This window comes from Panthera pardus, unplaced genomic scaffold (genome assembly GCF_024362965.1).
Source record: "Panthera pardus isolate Hobbes unplaced genomic scaffold, ASM2436296v1 HiC_scaffold_27, whole genome shotgun sequence".
In the NCBI taxonomy this organism is placed as follows: Eukaryota; Metazoa; Chordata; class Mammalia; order Carnivora; family Felidae; genus Panthera; species Panthera pardus.
The window spans coordinates 2102218-2122653 of record NW_026526843.1 but is presented as its reverse complement, the minus strand read 5'-3'; the positions used below and the strand labels follow the sequence as shown (position 1 = coordinate 2122653).

At 59.2% G+C, this 20436-nt stretch overlaps 1 protein-coding gene across 1 annotated transcript; it reads left to right on the top strand.

Moving 5' to 3' along the window:
- Positions 1-335: 335 nt before the first annotated feature.
- Positions 336-20369, top strand: ABCD1 (ATP binding cassette subfamily D member 1). The gene is made up of 10 exons (XM_019437706.2): positions 336-1658; positions 4361-4541; positions 11986-12128; positions 12224-12392; positions 12994-13088; positions 15857-16002; positions 16587-16732; positions 18604-18688; positions 18947-19072; positions 19202-20369. Exons 1-10 carry the CDS (start codon positions 759-761, stop codon positions 19410-19412), a joined length of 2202 nt encoding a protein of 733 aa, XP_019293251.1. The 5' UTR covers positions 336-758; the 3' UTR covers positions 19413-20369.
- The last annotated feature ends 67 nt before the right edge of the window (positions 20370-20436 follow it).

The window sequence follows — 20436 nt, the reverse complement described above, 5'->3', positions numbered from 1 at the left end:
GGCCCCGGCGACTCCGCCCACGGCCGGTTTTCGCCCCGCCCCCGAGCCGTGGCTCCGACGCCCAGGACTGGAAGAGAAGGGGCGCCTCGAGGGTGGGCGGTGGCGCCTCGAGAGCGCGCCGGGAGGAGGGGCGGGGCCTTGGCGGGAAAGCCAGGGGCCGCTTCTCTGGCCCGCGCGGTCCTCCCACGTCTCACTGGTCCGGGGAAGGGGCGGGGCCCAGCCGTGGGGCGAGAACGGGGTGGGGCTCGCTGCGCCCGGGCTCCGCCTTCCGCCCCTCCTCCGCCTCCTCCCCTTCCCTCGACTCGCCCCTGGGGAGGGGTAGGGTGGGTGGGGATTCTGGGCGGGTGGCGGAGTCACTGTCGGCTTCAGCCGGGCTGCGGAACGGACGGACGCGCCTAGTGCCCCGGGGAGGGGAGCCACCAGGAGTGGAGGTAGAGGAGGAGGTGTAGAGGAAGAGACGCCCTCTCTGCCGGGACGCCTCCCCGCCCCCCGAGGCTCTGACCCCAGGGGCTAGGGGCCTGACAAGTTTCTCCACCTTGGCTGCCTGAAGAGGCCGCTACCCTGGAGGGCCCTGAGCCCACCGCACCAGGGGCCCCAGCACCGCCCCGGTGGTCTAACGCGACAGTTTCAGGGACCACTGCAAGGTTTCCAGTGGCCTAGACCAGGAGCCCGGGGTCAGAGCAACAACCCTTCCGGCCACCTGCCTCGACTTCTGCCTCAGGCACCAGTCCCAGCCCCGTGCATCCAGCCCAGGTGACATGCCGGTACTCTCCACGCCCAGGCCCTCTCGGGTGACCACGCTGAAGCGCACAGCTCTGGTCCTGGCCCTCACCGCCTATGGAGCCCACAAAATCTACCCCCTGGTGCGGCAGTACCTAGCTGCAAGCAGGGGCCCTCAGGTACCGGCAGGGGAGTCCACGCAGGACGTCTCTGGGGCCACGGCAGCCAAGGCCAGCGTGAACAGGGTGTTCTTGCGGCGGCTCTTGGGGCTCCTGCGGCTGCTCTTCCCCAGGACCCTGTGCCGGGAAACGGGGCTGCTGGCGCTGCATTCGGCCTCCCTGGTGAGCCGGACTTTCCTGTCCGTGTATGTGGCCCGCCTGGACGGCCGGCTGGCCCGCTGCATCGTGCGCAAGGACCCGCGGGCCTTCAGCTGGCAGCTCCTACAGTGGCTCCTCATCGCTCTCCCTGCCACCTTCATCAACAGTGCCATCCGGTACCTCGAGGGCCAGCTGGCCCTGTCTTTCCGCAGCCGTCTAGTGGCCCATGCCTACAGCCTCTACTTCTCCCAGCAGACTTACTACAGAGTCAGCAATATGGACGGGCGCCTTCGCAACCCTGACCAGTCCTTGACGGAGGACGTGGTGGCCTTTGCCGCTTCGGTGGCCCACCTCTACTCCAACCTCACCAAGCCACTCCTGGACGTCGCCGTGACGGCCTACACTCTGGTTCGAGCGGCCCGCTCCCGTGGGGCCGGCACGGCCTGGCCCTCGGCCATCGCCGGCCTTGTCCTGTTCCTCACAGCCAATGTGCTGCGAGCTTTCTCACCTAAGTTTGGCGAGCTGGTGGCAGAGGAGGCACGGCGGAAGGGAGAGCTGCGCTACATGCACTCTCGAGTGGTGGCCAACTCAGAGGAGATCGCCTTCTATGGGGGCCACGAGGTGGGGCAGGTTGGGGTGCTGGGCACAGAGGAAAGCTCACAGCTGGGAGGCTAGGGGGCAGGCAGCCATGGACAGCGTGGAAAGCTCGGGTCTGGCTGGGGCTCATGCCAGAGGTGTGGGTAGGTCATAGAAGACGAAGACTGGGGATGACAGGGCCTTGGGCGGCCCAGGCTTAGGCACGGAAATGGAGAAGCAGGAAGGCTGGGCCGGGGCTGCCCACATGCTCCAGGCCACTTCTGCTTCCTCTCCTCGGTGTGGTTGGCCTGGGCTAGGAGCTGTGGATCCTAGCGGTTTCAGATGGTAGAGCTCCCTGCTTGCTCCACTCCTACAGCCAGCCAGGAGGAGGCTCCCGACCCTCCGCCAGCAGGGACTGTGGGACTCGGCCTGCTGCCTGGCCCCTCCTGGGCCGCCCCCCCCCCCCCCGCCCCGGGCCCTTTGAAGGCCGGCATCTGGCCAAGCTGGTGGGTCAGGCAGGCTGGCATTATGGGCATGACTCAGCCCAAGCGGGGGTTAACGAGCAGCACCCAGCGCGGTGGCAGCGCTGGGCACTCGGGGTCAAAGCTTCCCCCGCCTTAGCCCCCAGGCTGGCCCCGGCTACCAGCTCGGCTGCCTCCCCAGGCCCCAGGCCAGGGATGCCCGGCCCAGGCCGCCACCGCGGCGGGACGCACTTCCTGCCCGCCCGGCGGCCACCCTGCCCCCCCCCCCCCCCCCCCCCCCCGCATGGCCGCCCTTCCGCCTGGGTCCCAGGCCTGCCGGGAGCCCAGCGCTGGGAAAGGTTACTCGGGGCCAATGCTCCCTTTATCTCGCCTCGGCCCCTCCCCTTCCTCGTGCCTGGGGCTGCAGCTGCCTCCGGCCCTGCTCTCTGCTACTCTGGTTTCAGTTCCCGAGGGCTTCTCCGGGGAGGGGCACAATGGTATCCACCTCCTGAAGGCCTGTGTGTCCTTCCTAAGTGAGGTGGGCTCTTGTCCCTGGGGCTTGTCTCATTGGCTGCATGTGGGGCGGAGGCTGTGATTTAAAAAAAAAAAAAAAGGGTTTGTCCCTGAACTCTGCAGAGGGGGCAGCCCGGGTGTAGGCCGGGCTCCAGATTAAGAGAAAATGCCTGGTCGGCAGCCACAACCCATCTCTCCCGCACGCTGGGCCGCAGGGCCTTGGCAGGCAGCCACGGCCTTGGATAAGGCGCTTGGCACGTTACCCGCAGCTACATTGTCGGCCCCGGCTGGCACGCCTGCCAGCTCCCAGCACGAGCCTGGATCACCAGGGTGCTCCCTTCAGGAACCAGGATTGGGCTGGATGCAAAGCCAAGCGATGTGGCAGACGTGGATGGTGGGGGCAGGAGAGCCCCAGCGTGTGTCCACAGCTTACGTCTTTAGGCTGGACAGCAGTGTGGGGTGACGAGCCCTCACGGGTGGGTTGGTTGCCTTTGCTGTGCGGGCATGTGGCTCACCCCAGTCTCAGCTGCTGATGCCCCTAGGGATGCTGGCCCAGGCTGGGGCACAGGTGACTGGCCGGCTGGAGGGCAGACATCACAGTATTCTGCTCTCTTTGGGATTTCATTGAGGAGGCCGATCTAGATTTCACTCAGGAGGTGGGAGCCTGTACACGCACACACGCACGCACACGCGTGCACAGACTCTTGCTGGCTTGACGACAAGGTAAACCCCTTAGTAAGTCAAAGCATCATTTATGAGAATCTGGTTCTCTTTTAACGGCTCTGCCAGCATGGTCCAAATTCCCCACCTTTTGCTCCCTCCAAGCTGCGCGAGCTCACGCACATCACTTTGCCACTTTGGGCTGGGGCATCCTACGGTACAACGGACGTGAGAATACACGTTCGACAGCACGCGATGATTATCAAGTGGAGAGTCGGGTGTGAAGCACTTGGCAAAGGAAATGGTGCCAGGCTGGGCAGCTGTGGTCAGCCGGGGTGGGAGGGCAGGGCTGCGGCACACACCCCTGTACTGAGCCAAGGAATCTGCAACCTAATGGCCACCTTGCTGTGACCGGTTCCTGACACCCCTGGTTCCCCCTTCCTTCCCTCTCCTGCTCTCTTCTCCAGACCCTGCACGGTCCCCTTTCCCCCAGCGGTCCCCGTCTTGAGGTAGCCGGTGGTGGCCAGTGCAGGAACGGGGAGGGCAGGGCAGGGCTGGCTTGGGAGCCCACCGCCCTGGTTTCTGTAGGAGGACACAGCAGAGGGCCCTTGTCCAGAAGAACTTCAGGCAGGTCGGGGAGGCGGGGCCTCAGTAGGTAGACGCTCTCTAAGCAAGTTCCTCCACACCAAGTACTGCCTTTTACTTTCCTGTGCTGCCCTTTGCTTAGTTCAGGGTGGCACTCGCCAGCAGTTGCCCAAAGATGTCCCAAAGCCGCGCAGGGCAAAGAGAGGGGCACGGTAAGTGTCCCAACTAGACGGGTGGAAAGAATGGGCCTCCGAAGGTGGGGGCAGCAAGTCCCTTCTCTTCCTTGCCACTGTACTCCCGTACTATGACGTCAAGCAGTCCCAAAGTTTGAAAACTGTCCCCTATAAACGTGGCCCAGTTGTAACCCCCAGCCCCTGACCTTGTCATGGCCATCAAATGGCAGGGCATGTATGAGCAGTGCTGGGAGACTTGTTGCCCCCCACGGTGGTCACGGGAAGGCCTCTCTCTCTCTCTCTCTCTCTCTCTCTCTCTCTCTCTGTCTGTCTCTCTGTCGCCCCTCCCCCACAGGTGGAGCTAGCCCTGTTGCGGCACTCCTACCAGGACCTTGCTTCGCAGATTAACCTCATCCTGCTGGAACGCCTTTGGTACATCATGCTGGAACAGTTCCTCATGAAATACGTGTGGAGCGCCTCCGGCTTACTCATGGTGGCCGTCCCCATCATCACTGCCACCGGCTACTCCGAGTCAGGTAGGAGCCAGCTCTGGGGGGCGGGGGGGAGGCAGGGACCCTGTCCTGTCCTCCTGGATCACTGAGTGCTAGGCTTGGAAGGACCAAGAGCTCAGCCGACCCACCTGCCCCTTCTGCTAGGGCCGTGAGGCCCACCTGGCATCCTCGATGGCAACCAAGGTCCCACGGCTCCTGGCTGCCTTCTGCTCTGCGTGTGTCTCCGCTTCCCGGCATTTCACGCTCCTGGGTAGCACTCAGCTGAGCCCGGGGACTGTGAGTCAGGGACAACGCATGTCCCTTTCTCAGGCCCGTGCACCCTTACCCACCTGGCCCTGTCTTCGGCTCACTGCAGCCTGCAAGTAGAGCGGCTTTCTGTGGGCCACCTCAGCGCTCGGGCCTTGGGTTTCCCGTGCCTACAACAACTCTTGTAGGTTGCAGCAGTGGGTGTAGACCTCTGCCCTGTGGTCTGGGGTGGGGGTGGGGGACAGGAAGGCCTCCTTGCTTTTCACCTTAACTACGGGATCATCAGGATTCCCACTTTGTTCCTCTAACTGCCAGTCTTTTCGTGGTTACCAGGCGCACGGGAGAAGAGTAGCCCCTCCCCGCCCCCAGCCTTTAGAACATTCTAACTCAGGGAGGGATCAGCCGCACTGATGTTTGAGGTAGCCCTGTGTCAAGTTTGCTTTCCTCTTGTTTTTATGCTCGGCTATTGCTTTTATCGGGTCGATGTGGATTTAAATTCATCCCTGTTTACCGATTTCTATGTCTTCTAAAAGTTCTTTCTGCAAGGCTTTCATCATGGGAGCTTTGAGATTATTTTGTTGTTTCTTTCCCCCAAAGTTTGGTTGGGTGTGGGAGTCAAGGCGGACTGTCATTTTCTCTCAGCCCCTTGAGAATCTTCCATTTTCTCCAATGGAAAATCTATCAGCTTAACCGCCCCTAGAAGCCTGCATTGTCTCTCGGGTTACTTGGAAACTTCCTTCTTTGCCATCTTCCAGGTTCCCTACGAAGTGTTTACCTGTAGGTTTCTGTTTCTCCATACTTGTATGGCCTTTGTATGTTCACATTTTTTGATCATTCTGGAAAATTCTCAGTTGTTATCTTTCCATATGTTGCCTGGTCTCGTTCTTTTACTCTTTCCTTCTGGAACTTCTGCTAGACATGCAGACCTTTGCTCTCCCCCACCTAGCACTGTGCTGAATCTGGAAGATTTCCTCTGACCTCTGTGCTCACTCACCCATCACTTCGCTTTTCAGCTGCGTCTGATTTGAAGTTTTTTTAGTATATGTGTTGCCGAAGTGAGCGCTGATTTGAAGTTTTTTTAAATTTCAATGACTTTCTTTTTTTTTAATAATTTTTTAAGTTTATTTATTGATTTTGAGAGAGAGAGAGAGAGAGAGAGAGAGAGAGGCACACACAGGAGGAGCAGAGAAAGAGACAGAGAGCGAGAGGGAGAGAAGAGAATCCCAAGCAGGCTTTGCACTGCTTCTCACGAAACACGAGATCATGACCTGAGCTGAATGCTTAACCGACTGAACCACCCAGGCACCCCTGAGTGACTATTTGTATAAGTTCTATTTGATTCTCTTTCACACAGAAATTTGAAAACAGAAATTTTCCTTTTTTTCTTCTTTCCTTCTTCCTTTCTTTCTTTTAGAGAGAGAGAGAGAGTACACATAGGCAGGCAGAGATGGGCAGAAAGAGACAGAATCTTTTTTTAAATTTTTTTAAATGTTTATATCCATTTTGGAGACAGAGACAGAGGATGAGTGGGGGAGGGGCAGAGAGAGAGGGAGACACAGAATCCGAAGCAGGTTCCAGGCTCTGAGCCATCAGCCCAGAGCCCGACGCGGGGCTCGAACCCACGAACTGTGAGATCATGACCTGAGCCGAAGTCGGACGCTCAACCAACTGAGTCACCCAGGCAGCCCGAGTGAGAGAGAGAGAGGGAGAGAGAGAATCTTAAAAGAGGCTCCATGTTCAGCATGGAGCCCAACACGGGGCTCGATCCCACGACCCTGGGATCATTACCCAAGGTGAAATCAAGAAACCGACTGAGCCACCCAGGCGTGCTGAACTTTTTCTTTTCAAATATGAATTCGAAACCGTTTCTAGAAGTGTCCGATTTTCTCGTCTTTTGGACTGCTCCTTTTACGCTCCACGGTCTCTATCCAACTATTTGATTATCTGAATTCTTGGGGCTCTAACTCGTAGTGTATTGTTTTCCCGTGGGCTTTGCAACCAGACTTCCGTGGGAACCCCGAGTGGTCTCACTGGAGGGGTAGTTGTCCAGTGCAGTGTGTGTGTGCTTTTGTTTGGGCCTGCACACCTGGCTAATTGACCATTTGGAGGCCATTTCACGTTAGCTTCTCAGCTCGGGGAGGAGGGGTTTCTGAACTTGGAGGCAGTATTAATTTGAACTGCACACACACAATTACAGATTCTTAGAAGAGACCTTTTGTTCGGTGCATCTAGAGCCCCAGCTGCACAGAAGAAGCTTCCCTGTCTTCTCCCATCTCTGGAGATTTCACAGGAGTACCTGGCTGCTGGCCCCTCTTTGTGCTCCTGGGAATTTCTCTTGTTTTCCTTGGAGCACAGCTCTGCTTTAAAAGGTGTAATGCTGGGGCTCCTAAGTGGTTCAGTCGGTTGAGCATCCGACTCTTTTTTTTTTTTTTAATTTATTTATTATTGAGAGACAGAGCGTGAACAGGGGAGGGGCAGAGAGAGACACACACACACAGAATCGGAAGCAGGCTCCAGGCTCCGAGCTGTCAGCACAGAGCCCGACGAGGGGCTCGAACTCACAAACCGCGAGATCGTGACCTGAGCCGAAGTCGGACACCCAACCGACCGAGCCACCCAGGCGCCCCGAGTGTCCAACTCTTGATTTCAGCTCAGGTCATGATCCCGGGGTCATGGGACCGAGCCCCACGTTGGGCTCCATGCTGAGCATGGGGCTGGCTTGGGATTCTCTCTCTCTCTCTGCCCTTCTCCCCTGCTCACACTCGCTCTCACTCTCTCTCTAAAAAATGAATGAATGAATGAAATAGTTCTACTTTGGGGTGCCTGACTGGCTCAGTCGGTAGAGCATGCAACTCTCGATCTCAGGGTCATGAGTTCAAGCCCCACAATGGGCATGGAGCCTACTTAAAAGAAAGCTTTTTTTTAATGTAAATAAAAGGTGTCGTATTTTGGAGCACCTGGCTGGCTCACTCGGTGGCGTATGCGACTCTTGATTTTGGGGTTGTGTATTGGAGCCCCACGTTGGGTGTGAGTAGAACTTACTTAAAAAAATAAATAAAATGTGGGTGCCGGGGTGGCTTAGTCGGTCAAGTGTCCAACTCTTGATTTTGGCTGAGGTCACGATCTGACAGTGGGCTCTGCACTGGGTGCAGAGCCTGCTTGAGATTCTCTCTCCCTCTCCCTCTGCCCCTCCCCCCACTTGCGTTTTCTCTCTCGCTCAAAAAAAGAAATAAAATACATTTTAAAATTTCTGAACGTAAAAGGTGTCATGTGTTGTGCAGTTCCATAGTAAGAGAATTTTCAGTTATATGTAAAGAGAGGGAGGGGAGCCTGGGTGGCTCAGTCGGTTAAGTGACTGGCTCTTCATTTGAGCTCAGGTCACGATCTTGAGGTTCATGAGTTCAAGGCCCACATCAGGCTCCGAGCTGACAGTGCGGAGCCTGCTTGAGATTCTCTCTCTCTCCCTCTCTGCCCCTCCTGTGCGCACTTGCGTTCTCTCTCAAAATAAGTAAAATTAACTTTAAAAATTTTTTAAAGAGAGAGAGAGAGGCTGACTTGTTTCAGAACCAGAAGCCTCTCTGATTCTCTCCCTATTTGTGTCTCTGCCTTGGGGCTTCTAAACCCTCCACTGTCTGTCCCCCTCTGGGTAACCCCCAAGAGGAAGGATCTATTGGAGGGGGGTTACTGCTTTCTGCCGCAAAGGCCATACGGAAAGGGCGGCCTTGATTTAGACACAGGTGCCAGACCCGGTCAGCACCCCTGGCCTGGAGCACGGGGACCCGCCCACGAGGTGACCTGTGGTTTCCGTGAAGAAGCGCCTGCAGCTACTTTCCTCTATAGCTGGCCGTGGGGCCTGTCTGGTCCCGAGGCTTCTCCCTCCTGTGAAAGCCTAGGACTTTTTGGAGCCCCTGCTACACTAGGCTTTGTGAGCAATTCAAAGAAGAGTGAGCTCTTGTCCCTGGCCTCACGGCACCTGTGAAAACAAAATACTCCTGCCCCCCTGTTCCCTCTACTTCTGACTCACAGCCCCCTTGTTATTCCTCTGAAGCAATGCTTGTGCCTCAGGGCCTTTGCAGGTGACTGCTCTAATGTGCTTCCCTCTGATGACAGCACCCACCCCCCCACCGTCCTCTTCCCCTTCCCCGCCTCACTGCTGTCCTGACACTGAACACCCTGTCTACTCTACTTCTCTATTTGCTTTATTGTCACTCTGCCACTTTAGGCTGTGTGCTCAGTGGGGTTAGGGGTTTTTGTCCGTTTTGTCCTTGCTGCGTCCCCAGTCCCCGGTGGCTAAGTGAGGGCTCTAGGTGCTTCGAGGAGGCTGAGAGCACTGGGGACCAATGGGAGGAGACAGATACTTCCCAATTGTCAAGTGGGGAAAATTTGGATACCTTTGCCCTTCTGGCCTGGAGCTGCAAGCCTGGAGGGCCCAGAGGAGGAGTGGCCTTGCTGTGAACAGCAGCCTGTGTTCCGCTCCGGGGCCCTGGTCTTAGCTGCCTGAGTCTCTGCAGTAACCTATGGAGAGGTCGGTTAGTTCTGCCTCCAAGGAGGTGCCAGCTATTGCCAGGATGCCCCTGGCAGCTGCACACCATTTCCCTGTGTGTGCAGTCACTGCCCAGCTCTTGGGACCTGTGAGGAGGAAGGCTTATGGCCCCCCTGCCTGTTGGGGGCTATGTCCCCCCGGGCACGATGGGAAGTTAGGCCCGGGACCATACGCTATCAGGATTAACAGTCCCGTCCCCTGGATTCCTGGGCCAGGCCCAAGAAAAGGCAACGCAAGGCTCTCAGGCCATCCGTCCCATCCATTTTTCACCGTGTGCTGTTCTGGAGGCCGTCTGCCCTGAACCCGCCTCCCGCCCCTTCCCACCCCACCCCCGCCCATCATAACCCTAGAGTCCCCGGGCTCTTTACAGAATCTTCCTTCCCACCACTTCAGCCCGGGAGCCTCTGCTTCCCCTGGATACCCCCAGCGGGCACTGTTCACTCTCCCACACCCCAGGACCCTCAGACTCGGCCTCCCCCCTTGCTCCCCATCACCATTTCCAGAGCATTCCTTGTGTAAAAGCCCTGCCCCCCTGAGAGCTCTAAGGATCAAGGGAGTCAAGTGCACTGACAGGAGAGGACCAAAGTGCACAACCGTGGGCTCTAGACTGAAACAGACAAGCAAGTCAAGACAGAAACGGGCTCCTGGGGAGAAACAGAGGCATCAAGGATGGCCACGCTCACGGAGGCCAAAGAATGCAGCCTCGTGGGGAGAGATGAGGGAGAGATGGGGGGTGGTGATGGAGGTCCAAAAGGGACGCTCATGTTGGAGAGGCCCCGGGGTACACAGCTCTGGGCGTCTGTAGGTGTGGCCCTGAGAGGGGCTGCTGCCATCAGCGCAGGACACGGAAGGAGGGCAGTTTCGAGGGAAGGAGCGGACTGTGCCACAGAAGAAGGCCAAATGCCCCGTGGCTCATTTTCTCGCCCCCGTTATTGAGATGTAATTAACATACCGTACAATTCAGCCTTTTAAAGGGTACAATTCAGCGGTTTTTAATATATTTGCAAAATGGTGCAACCGTCGCCACTAAGTCCAAAACGTTGTCATCGCCACAGAAAGAAACCCTGGACTCCCCATCCCTCCCCCCACCCAGCCCCTGGCACCTACACCTCTTTCTGTTCCTGTAGATGTGCCTCTGGGGGACATTTCTCATAAACGGAATCATTCAGCATGTGGCCTTTTGTGTCTGGCCTCTTTCGCTCAGCATAGCACTTTCGAGGTTCAGCCACATTGTGGGATGAGTCAGTGCCTCACTGCCTTTCGTGACTGAATAATATTCATATGCATATGTACGTACGTACGTACATACACGGCAGTTTCTTTCCTACCCCTCCGCTGATGGACGTTTGGGTTGTTTGCACCCTTTGGTGATTGTGAATAACGTTGCCGCGATCATTTGTATACAGGTTTCCGTGTGAACGGATACTTTTGTTTCTCCTGGATACATGCCCAGGCATGGGATTGCTGAGTTTTCTGGTAACTCTATGTTGAACTTTTTGAGGAAGCGCCGAACTGTCTTCCAGGCCGGGCCATTTTACAGCCCTCACAGCGGTGTGTGAGCCCATCTTTTCTCTTCCTCACCAACACCTGTTATCATTTCTTTCTAATTCTAGCCGTCCTAGGGCATGTGAAGTGGTATCTCACTGTGGTTTTATTTTTTTTTATTTTTTTTTATTTTTGAGAGAGACAGAGCGTGAGCGGGGGAGGAGCAGAGAGAGGGGAAAGGAGAGAGTATCCCGAGCAGGCCCCACGCTGTCAGCACGGAGCCCAATGCAGGGCCCGAACCCACAAACCCGTGAGATCATGACTTCAGCCGAAACCAAGACGAAGCCAGCCAGGCGCCCTTAGCTGTGCTTTTGATTTCTATTTCTCTGGTGACTAATCCCGTTGAGCATCTTTTCACATGCTTATTGGCCTTTTGTAGATCAAAGAAATACAGTAGAAATGCCAATTCAGATCTTTTGCCCATTGTCTAACTGGGTTCTCTTTGTTTTTGAATTTAAAAAGTCCTTTGCAGGGGCGCCTGGGTGGCTCAGTCGGTTAAGCATCCGACTTCGGCTCAGGTCATGATCTCACAGTCCTTGGGTTCGAGCCCCGCGTTGGGCTCTGTGCTGACAGCTCAGAGCCCGGAGCCTGCTTCGGATTCTGTGTCTCCCTCTCTCTCTGCCCCTCCCCTGCTCACACTCTGTCTCTCTCAAAAATAAATACAACATTAAAAAATACATTAAAAAAAAGAAAAAGTTCTTTACATATTCTGGATATGAGACCCTTATCAGATACGTGATTTGTGAATATGTTCTCTCAGTCTATAGGTTGTCTCTGCACTTTTTTTATGTTTTTTTTCAGTGCCCAAAAGGTTTTAATTTTGATGAAGCTCATTTATCTGTTTTCCTTTTGTTGTCTGTATTTTTGGTGTCATATTTAAGGAGCCAGACCTAATCCCAGGTCACAAAGACTTAACACCTGCTTTCTCCTGAGAGTTTTACAGTCTCAGCACATACGCGCAGGCCAGTGCTCCACTTTAAGTTAGTTTTTGTGTGTGGTGCAAAGCAGGGGTCATTCTCTGGCGAGTGGGTACCCGCCTGTCCCACACCGTCTGCCGGGGAGACTTGTCTTTCCCCTAGTGGGTCAGTTTTGATTCTCCACTGTCCCCTCCCTTCTTCCCACTGTGCTCCATAGACTCAGAGGCAGTGAAGAAGGCCGCCTTGGAGATGCGGGAAGGGGAGCTCGTGAGCGAACGCACAGAAGCCTTCACCATTGCCCGCAACCTCCTCACCGCTGCCGCGGATGCCATCGAGCGGATCATGTCGTCCTACAAGGAGGTACCCCCCCATCCCAGCCGCGGGCCCCTCTCCGCTGTGCCGCCCACCCCACCCCCCAGCTGGCAGGGTCTGAGCCAGCGTCACCCTCCCCACAGGTGACAGAGCTGGCTGGCTACACGGCCCGAGTACACGAGATGTTCCAGGTATTCGAAGATGTCCAACACTGCCGTTTCAAGAGGCCTGGCGAGCTGGAGAGCACTCAGGCAGGAGCCGGGGCTGTGGGGCGCTCTGGTGTCCGTGTAGAGGGGCCCCTGCAGATCCGAGGTAAGGGCACCCTCCCCGCAGACACCCCCCCCCCCCACCCAGAGGGCAGCATCTTCGAGCTGCGCCCCAGGGAGGGACTTCCCCCGGACTGCTGTGGCCCCCTGCAGCCTTCTTTCCCAGAGCAGTAACCGCTGGCCAACCCCTTGCTTGCCGGCTCCTTCCCGGTGCCCTGGCTGAGATTTCTGTTATTTCTCTTTGCAAAAGAGGGGGACGTGGTCCCCGAGTAGAGGGGACCACTCCCCCGTGTGGGCAGCAAGAGAAAGTTCAAGACTACAGCAGAGGCCACGATGCTGTGGAAGAGGGGCCCAAGCGTTGAAGCCGCCATTAAAATGGTAGCAAGATCAGAGGGTTTTATGGAACAAGGCTAGACTCCGTGCCTCAGGTTCCAGAAGCCACAGAACTGACTTCGCCCCTCCCCTGCCCAGAGCTCGGCACCAGACACTGGTTGGGGGTGGACTTCCGGAAGACCCAGCATATTCCCAAGGGGGCCCCGGACCACACACTGGCATGCTGTGAGCGGGTTGGGGGGCACATGGAATCCACCAGAAGTCAGAGGGAGTGCTACTGCTCTCTCCATTCCTTCGTTGCGTTCTCTCTCCAGGCCAAGTGGTAGATGTGGAACAGGGAATTATTTGTGAGAACATCCCCATCATCACGCCCACGGGAGAGGTGGTGGTGTCCAGCCTCAACATCAGGGTAAGTCACGTGGGGGACAGGTGGGGGGATGCCTGGCCCAGAAGTGTGGGCTGGGCTGGGCTGAGCTACCCTGGGCCTGGCCTTCTGCATCTATGAGCCCCCAGTCCTTGGTGTCTGGCCTGCCGGCCTGCATATGTTGTCAGTCCCCGGATGTACTTAGCAGGCAGGCTAAGGTCAAGTTGAGAGGCCAGCGTGTCCCTGACTATTGGCTCTGGCGCAGTGGAGTCAGAGCTCATCAAAGCGACTAGCGACTACTAGGAGTGGCCGAAGGTCACCCGAGGGCTCCTGGCCCCATCCTTGCCACCCTCCCCGGTTCCATCCCTGAGAAGCCTGGGACTTGGGGACTCTGGCTCAAGTCCAACTATGGTAGAATAGATTGCTCCAGTGACCTGGGCTTGGGGTCCCCCCATCTGCTTCGAGAAGCCCCCAGTGCAGGTGTGTGCGGACTTCAGCCTGGCCCGCTGGGAGGGCTCTCAGCCACTACAGAGGCTGTCTGATGGCCAACATCCACCAGTCACCTTGTCGCTAGCCAGAGCTTTGGACAGGGTCAGGGAATGATAGGATGAAGGAGAGACCTGTTGGCAGGGGTGGGGGCAGGGGGTCAGGGTGAGAAGTGAGAGGGAGTCTTTCATTCATTCATTCATTCATTCATTCATTTTTTCATTCGTTCAACCAATATTCCCTAAGCCCTGGGCTGGGCACTGGGAACTAGAAGTAAATTGGAGGGGCCCTGCCCTCTGGGAGGCCCCACTCTGGGGCCCCAAAAGTATTACAAAGGTCCCCAGTTAGCTGCCCAGATCCCGTGCGGGCCACAGTAAGGGTAGTCCCGTCCCTGTGGTGCACGGAGGTCACCTGAAGCTTCACCCAGGAGCCTCGGGACAGGTGGGCTGCATGATGAAGACCTCCCCCTAGGGCAGGCAGAAAGAAGGCCATGAAGTGGCAGGAGCACAGAGCTAAGGGACCTCGGGGCCGGGTCCCGTAGAGGCCTCGTGCACCTGGCCGCAGAGCCGGCTCGGCAGGAGCCGTGGCCGGGCCGGGGGTAAGTGAAAAGAGGCAAGTGCCTGGGGCTCCTTTCCTTGGCCTGCCGGGAGGACCTTGAGAGCCAGTTGGAGGCGGGCACATTTCGTCACCCCAGGCAACACAGGACCGTGGTGTGATCCCCATCGCCCCTGCCTGTGGTCACTCTTGCGGCATGGCAGGAAGCCACCGATGATTGGTTTGCCCAAGGCGAACGATTTCCAGGCAGGCCCAGTGACAGCCAAGTAGGCCAAGACTGGGGGCCCTGGCGAGCCAGGGCGCAGCTGGTTAGAGAGCGTGGCCAGGCGAGAAGGGGTGACCGTGGCAGGCGGGGGGAAGAGCAGGGGTGGGTGGCTAAGCAGAAGCTGGGCTCCGGGACTAGGAGACGTTGGGGGAGAGAAGGAAGCGGTTCCCAGTCGTGATCGCCCAGGCGCAGAAGTGGGACAGGGGCGGGGAAGGGAACCAGAGAGGCAGCCTGGCGCTGGCTGGGGGCTGGGCCGGGCCTGCCGGACTGCTGGGTGCACACTGATGGTCCCAGGCCCCGCTAGAGAGACTTTATAGTGTAACAGAGGACCACAGAGTGAGGGGCTCAAACTACAGGAGTGGATTCTGGAGGCCGGAAGTCCAGATCAGGGTGTCTGGTAGGTGAGGGAGAGTCTGTCTATCCCAGGCCATCGGCAGTGTTCCCGGCCTTGGCTTCACGTCAAACTGTGCCTTCATCTTGACGTGGTGTTCTTCCTGTGTGCACGTCTCTGCGTCCGAATGTCCCCGTGTGATAAGGATACCAGTCACGTGGGATGAGGGGCCCACCCCACTCCAGGATGACCTCATCTAAATTTAATTAATTATATTTGCAAAGACTCTGTTTCCAAATAAGGTCACATTCTGAGTGAGGTCTTGGGGGGTAGGACTCCAACATGTGCATCTGGAGGGACCCCGCTCAACCCACAACGCCGGCGCACTCAGGCCACCTAGGGACTTACGTGGGTCAGCAGGAGAGCGGTGCCACCATCAGTCACGCTCTGAGAGAGTGGAAGTTAACGTGGCCTCGGGCGGGGGGTGGGGGGGTTGTAGGTTGGGAGCTGTGCCCGGGTGCCCTGGCTTCATGCCCCGTACTCTCCCCTGCCTCCCGAGGACGGTGGTCTCCCTGCCATTTGACCCCCTCTTTCCTGCATACGCACCCCCAGGCTACCCCCCCCCAGCCCGCAGCAGGCATTTCTATAAGACCAGCAGGCATCATGGAATCCGGTGACCGGGGAGCCTGAGGCCTTGACACTGAGGCCGGGGGTCACAGAGGCATCTTCCCAGCACCCTAGGACCTGCAGGGACAGTGAGAGGGCCACGGAGGCAGGAGGACTGGCCAGGCATGAGGAACAGAGTTGGGAGTTTGTACCGTCCACCTAGAACTCGAAGGAAACTGCTTTTCTCAGGACAGTCCCTCACGGGAAAGCGAGGGACAGCGACCCTACTAGGACAGCGAGCACATGGGGACTCCTAGCGAGGCGGGACGGCATGGCAGAGAGGGCGACGTGGACTTTCTGAGGCTGGCCCCATGCTCTCCGGAACACGAAAGGGGCTTAGGGGACAGGCCGGGACCCAAAACAGGCGTCAGGTTAGGGCTCTGGGCGCTGGACCTCATGCCTCGGGCCCTTGGCTGGGGGAGCCCCTGAGTGTGGGCCACGGTCAGAGGAGGGAGGGCCCCCGCGGCCCTGCCTCTGCCGGGGCCCCACGCCGCACCGCTGCCCCCACAGGTGGAAGAAGGCATGCACCTGCTCATCACGGGCCCCAACGGCTGCGGCAAGAGTTCTCTGTTCCGGATCCTCGGCGGGCTGTGGCCCGCATACGGCGGCGTGCTGTACAAGCCCCCGCCCCAGCGCATGTTCTACATCCCTCAGAGGTGAGGGGGAAGGGGGCCCGGCGTCCAGCTCTGCCCCTGCGCCCCCCTCCTGTGGGACCCACCGCCCAGGAGCCAGCAGAGCTTGGGGCATCGGGAGAGGACGGCAACATTCTGCCCCGGAGTCCAAGGGCCACAGCGCCTCCACCCACTGCCCCGCCCTCGCCTACCCGCCGGGCGACTCCACCGCATGTGACTGTGTGCACACAGAAGGGGGGGGACCGTGTGTCTGTGCGCGAGTGGGTGTGTGTCTGTGCACGTGCACGAGCGTGCCAGACGTGTGAGCACGCACTTATGCATGCGGGGGGACTGTGCACAGCGCGTGGTGCGCGTGCACGGGGGGGGGGCACGGTGTGAGCACTGCCTGGATCAGTTTGTGGAAGGGCCTGTGGGCTTCGAGTCAGCCCCGAGCCCAGCAGCCAGCGCCCTTGACAGGCCGTCGGTGGGGGTGGGGGCAGAGCCCACTCGGGCACAGGCTGTTGGTGGGGGGAGGGGGTGACAGGACCCACTAGGGCACAGGCCGTCGGTGGGAGGGGGCGGGGAACAGGGTCAACCCTGCCCTTAGCGGACGTGAAGCTTCCCCGCAGGCCCTACATGTCCGTGGGCTCCTTGCGAGACCAGGTGATCTACCCAGACTCTGTGGAAGACATGCGAAGGAAAGGCTATTCGGAGCAGCACCTGGAGGCCATTCTGGACATCGTGCACCTGAACCACATACTGCAGCGGGAAGGGGGTAAGGGAGGGGGTGGCCCGTCCCACCTATCGGCGCCAGGGAGTGAGCCACCTATCAATTGCCCTTTGGCCCAAGACTCAGCCCGGGGACCGGCTGCCACCCCCACCCCTGCCTCCCTCTCGCCCCTGAGGGATAAAGATAGTCCCTGCATCCGAGAGTCCAAAGTGCTAGCGCCCTGGAATGCCCCAGCTGGTGGGCGGAAGTCATGAGGGCAGCCAGGCACAGCGGGAAGCGTGCGATGGGGGTGCTCACTTTTGGCCCGGGACACCTTGTTCAGGCCATCGGGCTCAGGGGCAGGGAGGCTCCTGTGGGCCAGGCAGGGGGCCCAGGCTTTCCCTGACAGTGAAGGAAGCCTTTGGCAGGCCCGAGGCAGGGAAGTGACAGGTCTAGCGAGAGGACGGAGCACGGGTGGAACGTGTGCCCAGGGTGTCCGTGCAGAGCGCCTCTAGCACAGGGAGCAGGACACAGCCAGAGGGGACGCTTGCGTTTCCGTCTTGAGCCTGGGAGGCGCCATCCCCTGGGAAGGAGGCGGCAGAAGTGGAGGGACAAGCTGGTAGCCCAGGGCTGCGGAGCTGCTGGAGGAAAGGGAGGTGGGGCTGGGCTCAATTTTCTTCCTGAAATTTGAGAGCCTGGGCTGCGCTTCCTGCCTCGTCACTTGGGGACAGCTTGGCCGTAAGCAGCGACCTCACCTCTCGAGACTCTTCCCCTGCAAAAGGGGACAGCTCCCTTAGCACCAGCCTGACACAAAATCCGTCTTGTAAGGACTCATAGCGGGTGTTCAGGGCACAGCAGATGATTCATGAGGCTTCTTCCCAGATGTCGTCGCCTGTGTCACAAAGGGGGCTGGGGGTGGTGGATTTGGGGGGGCGGCTCCTCCTGGGCCTACCCTGGTGGCTGTGGTCCCCCCAGGCTTCATCCCCGGCTTCCCTGTGTGCTGGTCAGCCCTTTTCTGTTCCAGCGGCCCCGCGCTGGGGGTGCACCCCTCCTCCTGTCTTCTCTGGCACCCCTGAGTGCGCTGGGCCCTTGAGGCCTGCCATCACAACCTATTAGCACTGAGTTCAGCTGTGAGCAGCAGAACCCCCTTCCCCGAATGAACGTCGGCAAGATCGTTCACAAGTTTATCTTACCGTGACATAAGAGTCCTGAGGAAAGCAGGCCACCACTGATGGAGGCAGCCCTGCGCTGTGAAAGGCCCCTCAGGTCGCTCAGCTATGTTAGCCTCTGCCACTGAAGCCACCTCGTGGTCCAAGATGGCTGCTCCGGCTACCACATAACATCCCAGGCCGTGGCTTGGAGAAGGGGGGGAGGGCCAAGGGCACATGCCATGTGTCTTTTAAAGAAAGTTCCAGAAGCTGCCACACGTGTAACGCACTTACACGCGTCGGCCAGAAATCAGTCACGCGGTCGCCCCTCACCTCCGGGCAAGCTACGGCCTCAAGGCAAGGTGTGGAGTAGAGGCTTTCTTGTGGCCGGGCGTGCGCCCTGACAAAACTTCAAGTCCCGAGGGAGGACCGAGTGGAGGTAGTTGCTTCTGCTCAGACTCGCTAAGGCACTGGCGACAGGCAGTGACAAACACCCAGTCCCCGCGGGTGAGGACCCTCCAGGAGACGCTGCTGCAGTCATCCGTGGGGCTGTGCCACGACTGTCTGCACAATTCTGATCACGTCTTTTTGGGCTATTAAAGTCTTACCTCCAGGTAGGTAAGTAGGCAGGACACGCGTACCCAGCGGCCAGCCTTCTCCAAAGTCAAACGTGCCACCGTATTCCACTCTCACTAGCCTCTCCAGCCCCTCCCGCGTCCCCCGGGTCTGGGCCCCTGCTGATGCCCAGCCCTTGCTGAATCCGACAGAACCCCCTTGTGCCCCGCCCAGGTTGGGAAGCCGTGTGTGACTGGAAGGATGTGCTGTCGGGGGGTGAGAAGCAGAGAATCGGGATGGCGCGCATGTTCTACCACAGGTGAGCTGGGCTGTCCGCGGCGCTCGGGCTCCCTCCCGCACCGAGCCAGCGGCAGAGCCGACAGGGCAGCCTGGGTGATCCCAGCGCGCTGGGTGGGACAGCCAGGTGCCCCGGGACCATTCGGAGGCCTCGCCCCGGGCTCGGATTGGCCCCAAAAAGCAGAATTGGGGTTTGCACTGGGGCGGGGGGCGGGGGGGGGCAGGCCAAGGCTTCTGCGAAGGAGGATCCACAGCCTAGCACGTTGGGCCCTGCCCCCAGGCCCAAGTACGCTCTCCTGGATGAATGCACCAGCGCCGTGAGCATCGATGTGGAAGGCAAGATCTTCCAGGCGGCCAAGGACGCTGGCATTGCGCTGCTCTCCATCACCCACCGGCCCTCCCTGTGGTAGGTGCCCTCCCTTCCCGCCTGCATTCGGCACCCCCCGGGGACATGGCAGTGGGGCGGGAGGAGGGTGCCAAGTGTCTCCTGCCGAACAGCCTCTGCCCCTCCGCCCCCGTCCCTCTCCCGGCCTAGGAAGTACCACACGCACTTGCTGCAGTTCGATGGGGAGGGTGGCTGGAAGTTTGAGAAGCTAGACTCCGCCGCTCGCCTGAGCCTGACCGAGGAGAAGCAGCGGCTTGAGCAGCAGCTGGCCGGCATTCCCAAGATGCAGCGGCGCCTCCAGGAGCTCTGCCAGATCCTGGGCCAGGGCTCTGGGGTCCTCCAGGGTGCCGCCTCTCCCTGAGCCCCGGGACCACGTGGAGGAAACAGCAGCACCCGGCCGCTCACCCCTCCAGCCAGCCCTGCCACAGGCCCACCCCGCATGCCTTTCCCTCCCGGGCCTCCTGGCCGCCAGCGAAAGCACGCACCTGTCCCTGCGCCCCCTTCCCCGGGCCGGGCGGGTGGTCCTTTCTTCTCTTCCAGGAGGGGGTGGGGGTGGAGGTGACACCCCCAGCTCGCACTGCCGGCCAGACTGTGCAGAGCCTGGCATTTGTGGGGCCCTGCCCTCCTGACACCGTGGTCCCCCTTATTCCCTCCTCTTCAGTCCCTCGGAGACCCCACGAGGTCCCCCCGGATGGCCCACCGAGGCTCCCATCCCACGGGATGCCCTTCCTGCCATAGGAACGGGCGAATGGGGCCCACAGCCAGAAGGGGCCCCCAGTGTGAACCCCTTCTCCCCACCAGTTGTTTCCAGGAGCCCTTGGGAGGAAGCGCACAGTATTTCTTAGCAAGCGATGACAAGAATGTGGTCCCTGTCCTCCTCGGCCCCTAGCCTTCTTTCCTTCTACAAGCTAATTTATTGGATCCCTGTTTGTAGCCATCTCGATTGCCAACATGAGCACCCTGCCAGCAGCGGAGGTGGCCCGGGCCACGGTCCTTCCGCAGGTGGCCTAGCCATTGAGCCAGCCCCCAGAGGCCCTGTGCCCCACCAGCCCACACTGCCGGCCACCTCCGGGGGGGTGGGGGTTGCAGACCAACTGAATGGGGGATGACTGCTGGGGCTGCCGGGCATGAGGGCACCTCTGTGCCCAGCTCAGTGCCAAAGAGGGGTCAGCCAGGGGAGCTGTCTCTGCAAAGCCAGCACCCACCCAAGAGGGAGACCCCACCACAGCCACCACCGCATGTGCCTTTCCAGGCCCTCAGCCCTCTGGCCGGGGAGCCTCCCTCAATCCCTCAGTAAAAGCCTCCCACAGAAAGTGCAGTGGTGTCGCCTAGCCTCTTTGTGCGGCAGGGCTTGGGGGAGAGGCGGAGTGGGCATCAGGTCGCCT

Excerpts from the sequence above, each read along its gene's own strand:
- ABCD1 (XM_019437706.2), top strand. The coding sequence starts at position 759 with ATGCCGGTACTCTCCACGCCCAGGCCCTCTCGGGTGACCACGCTGAAG. Across the intron at positions 1,659-4,360 it reads CCTTCTATGGGGGCCACGAG|GTGGAGCTAGCCCTGTTGCG; the intron begins GTGGGGCAGGTT and ends CCTCCCCCACAG. Across the intron at positions 4,542-11,985 it reads CACCGGCTACTCCGAGTCAG|ACTCAGAGGCAGTGAAGAAG; the intron begins GTAGGAGCCAGC and ends TGTGCTCCATAG.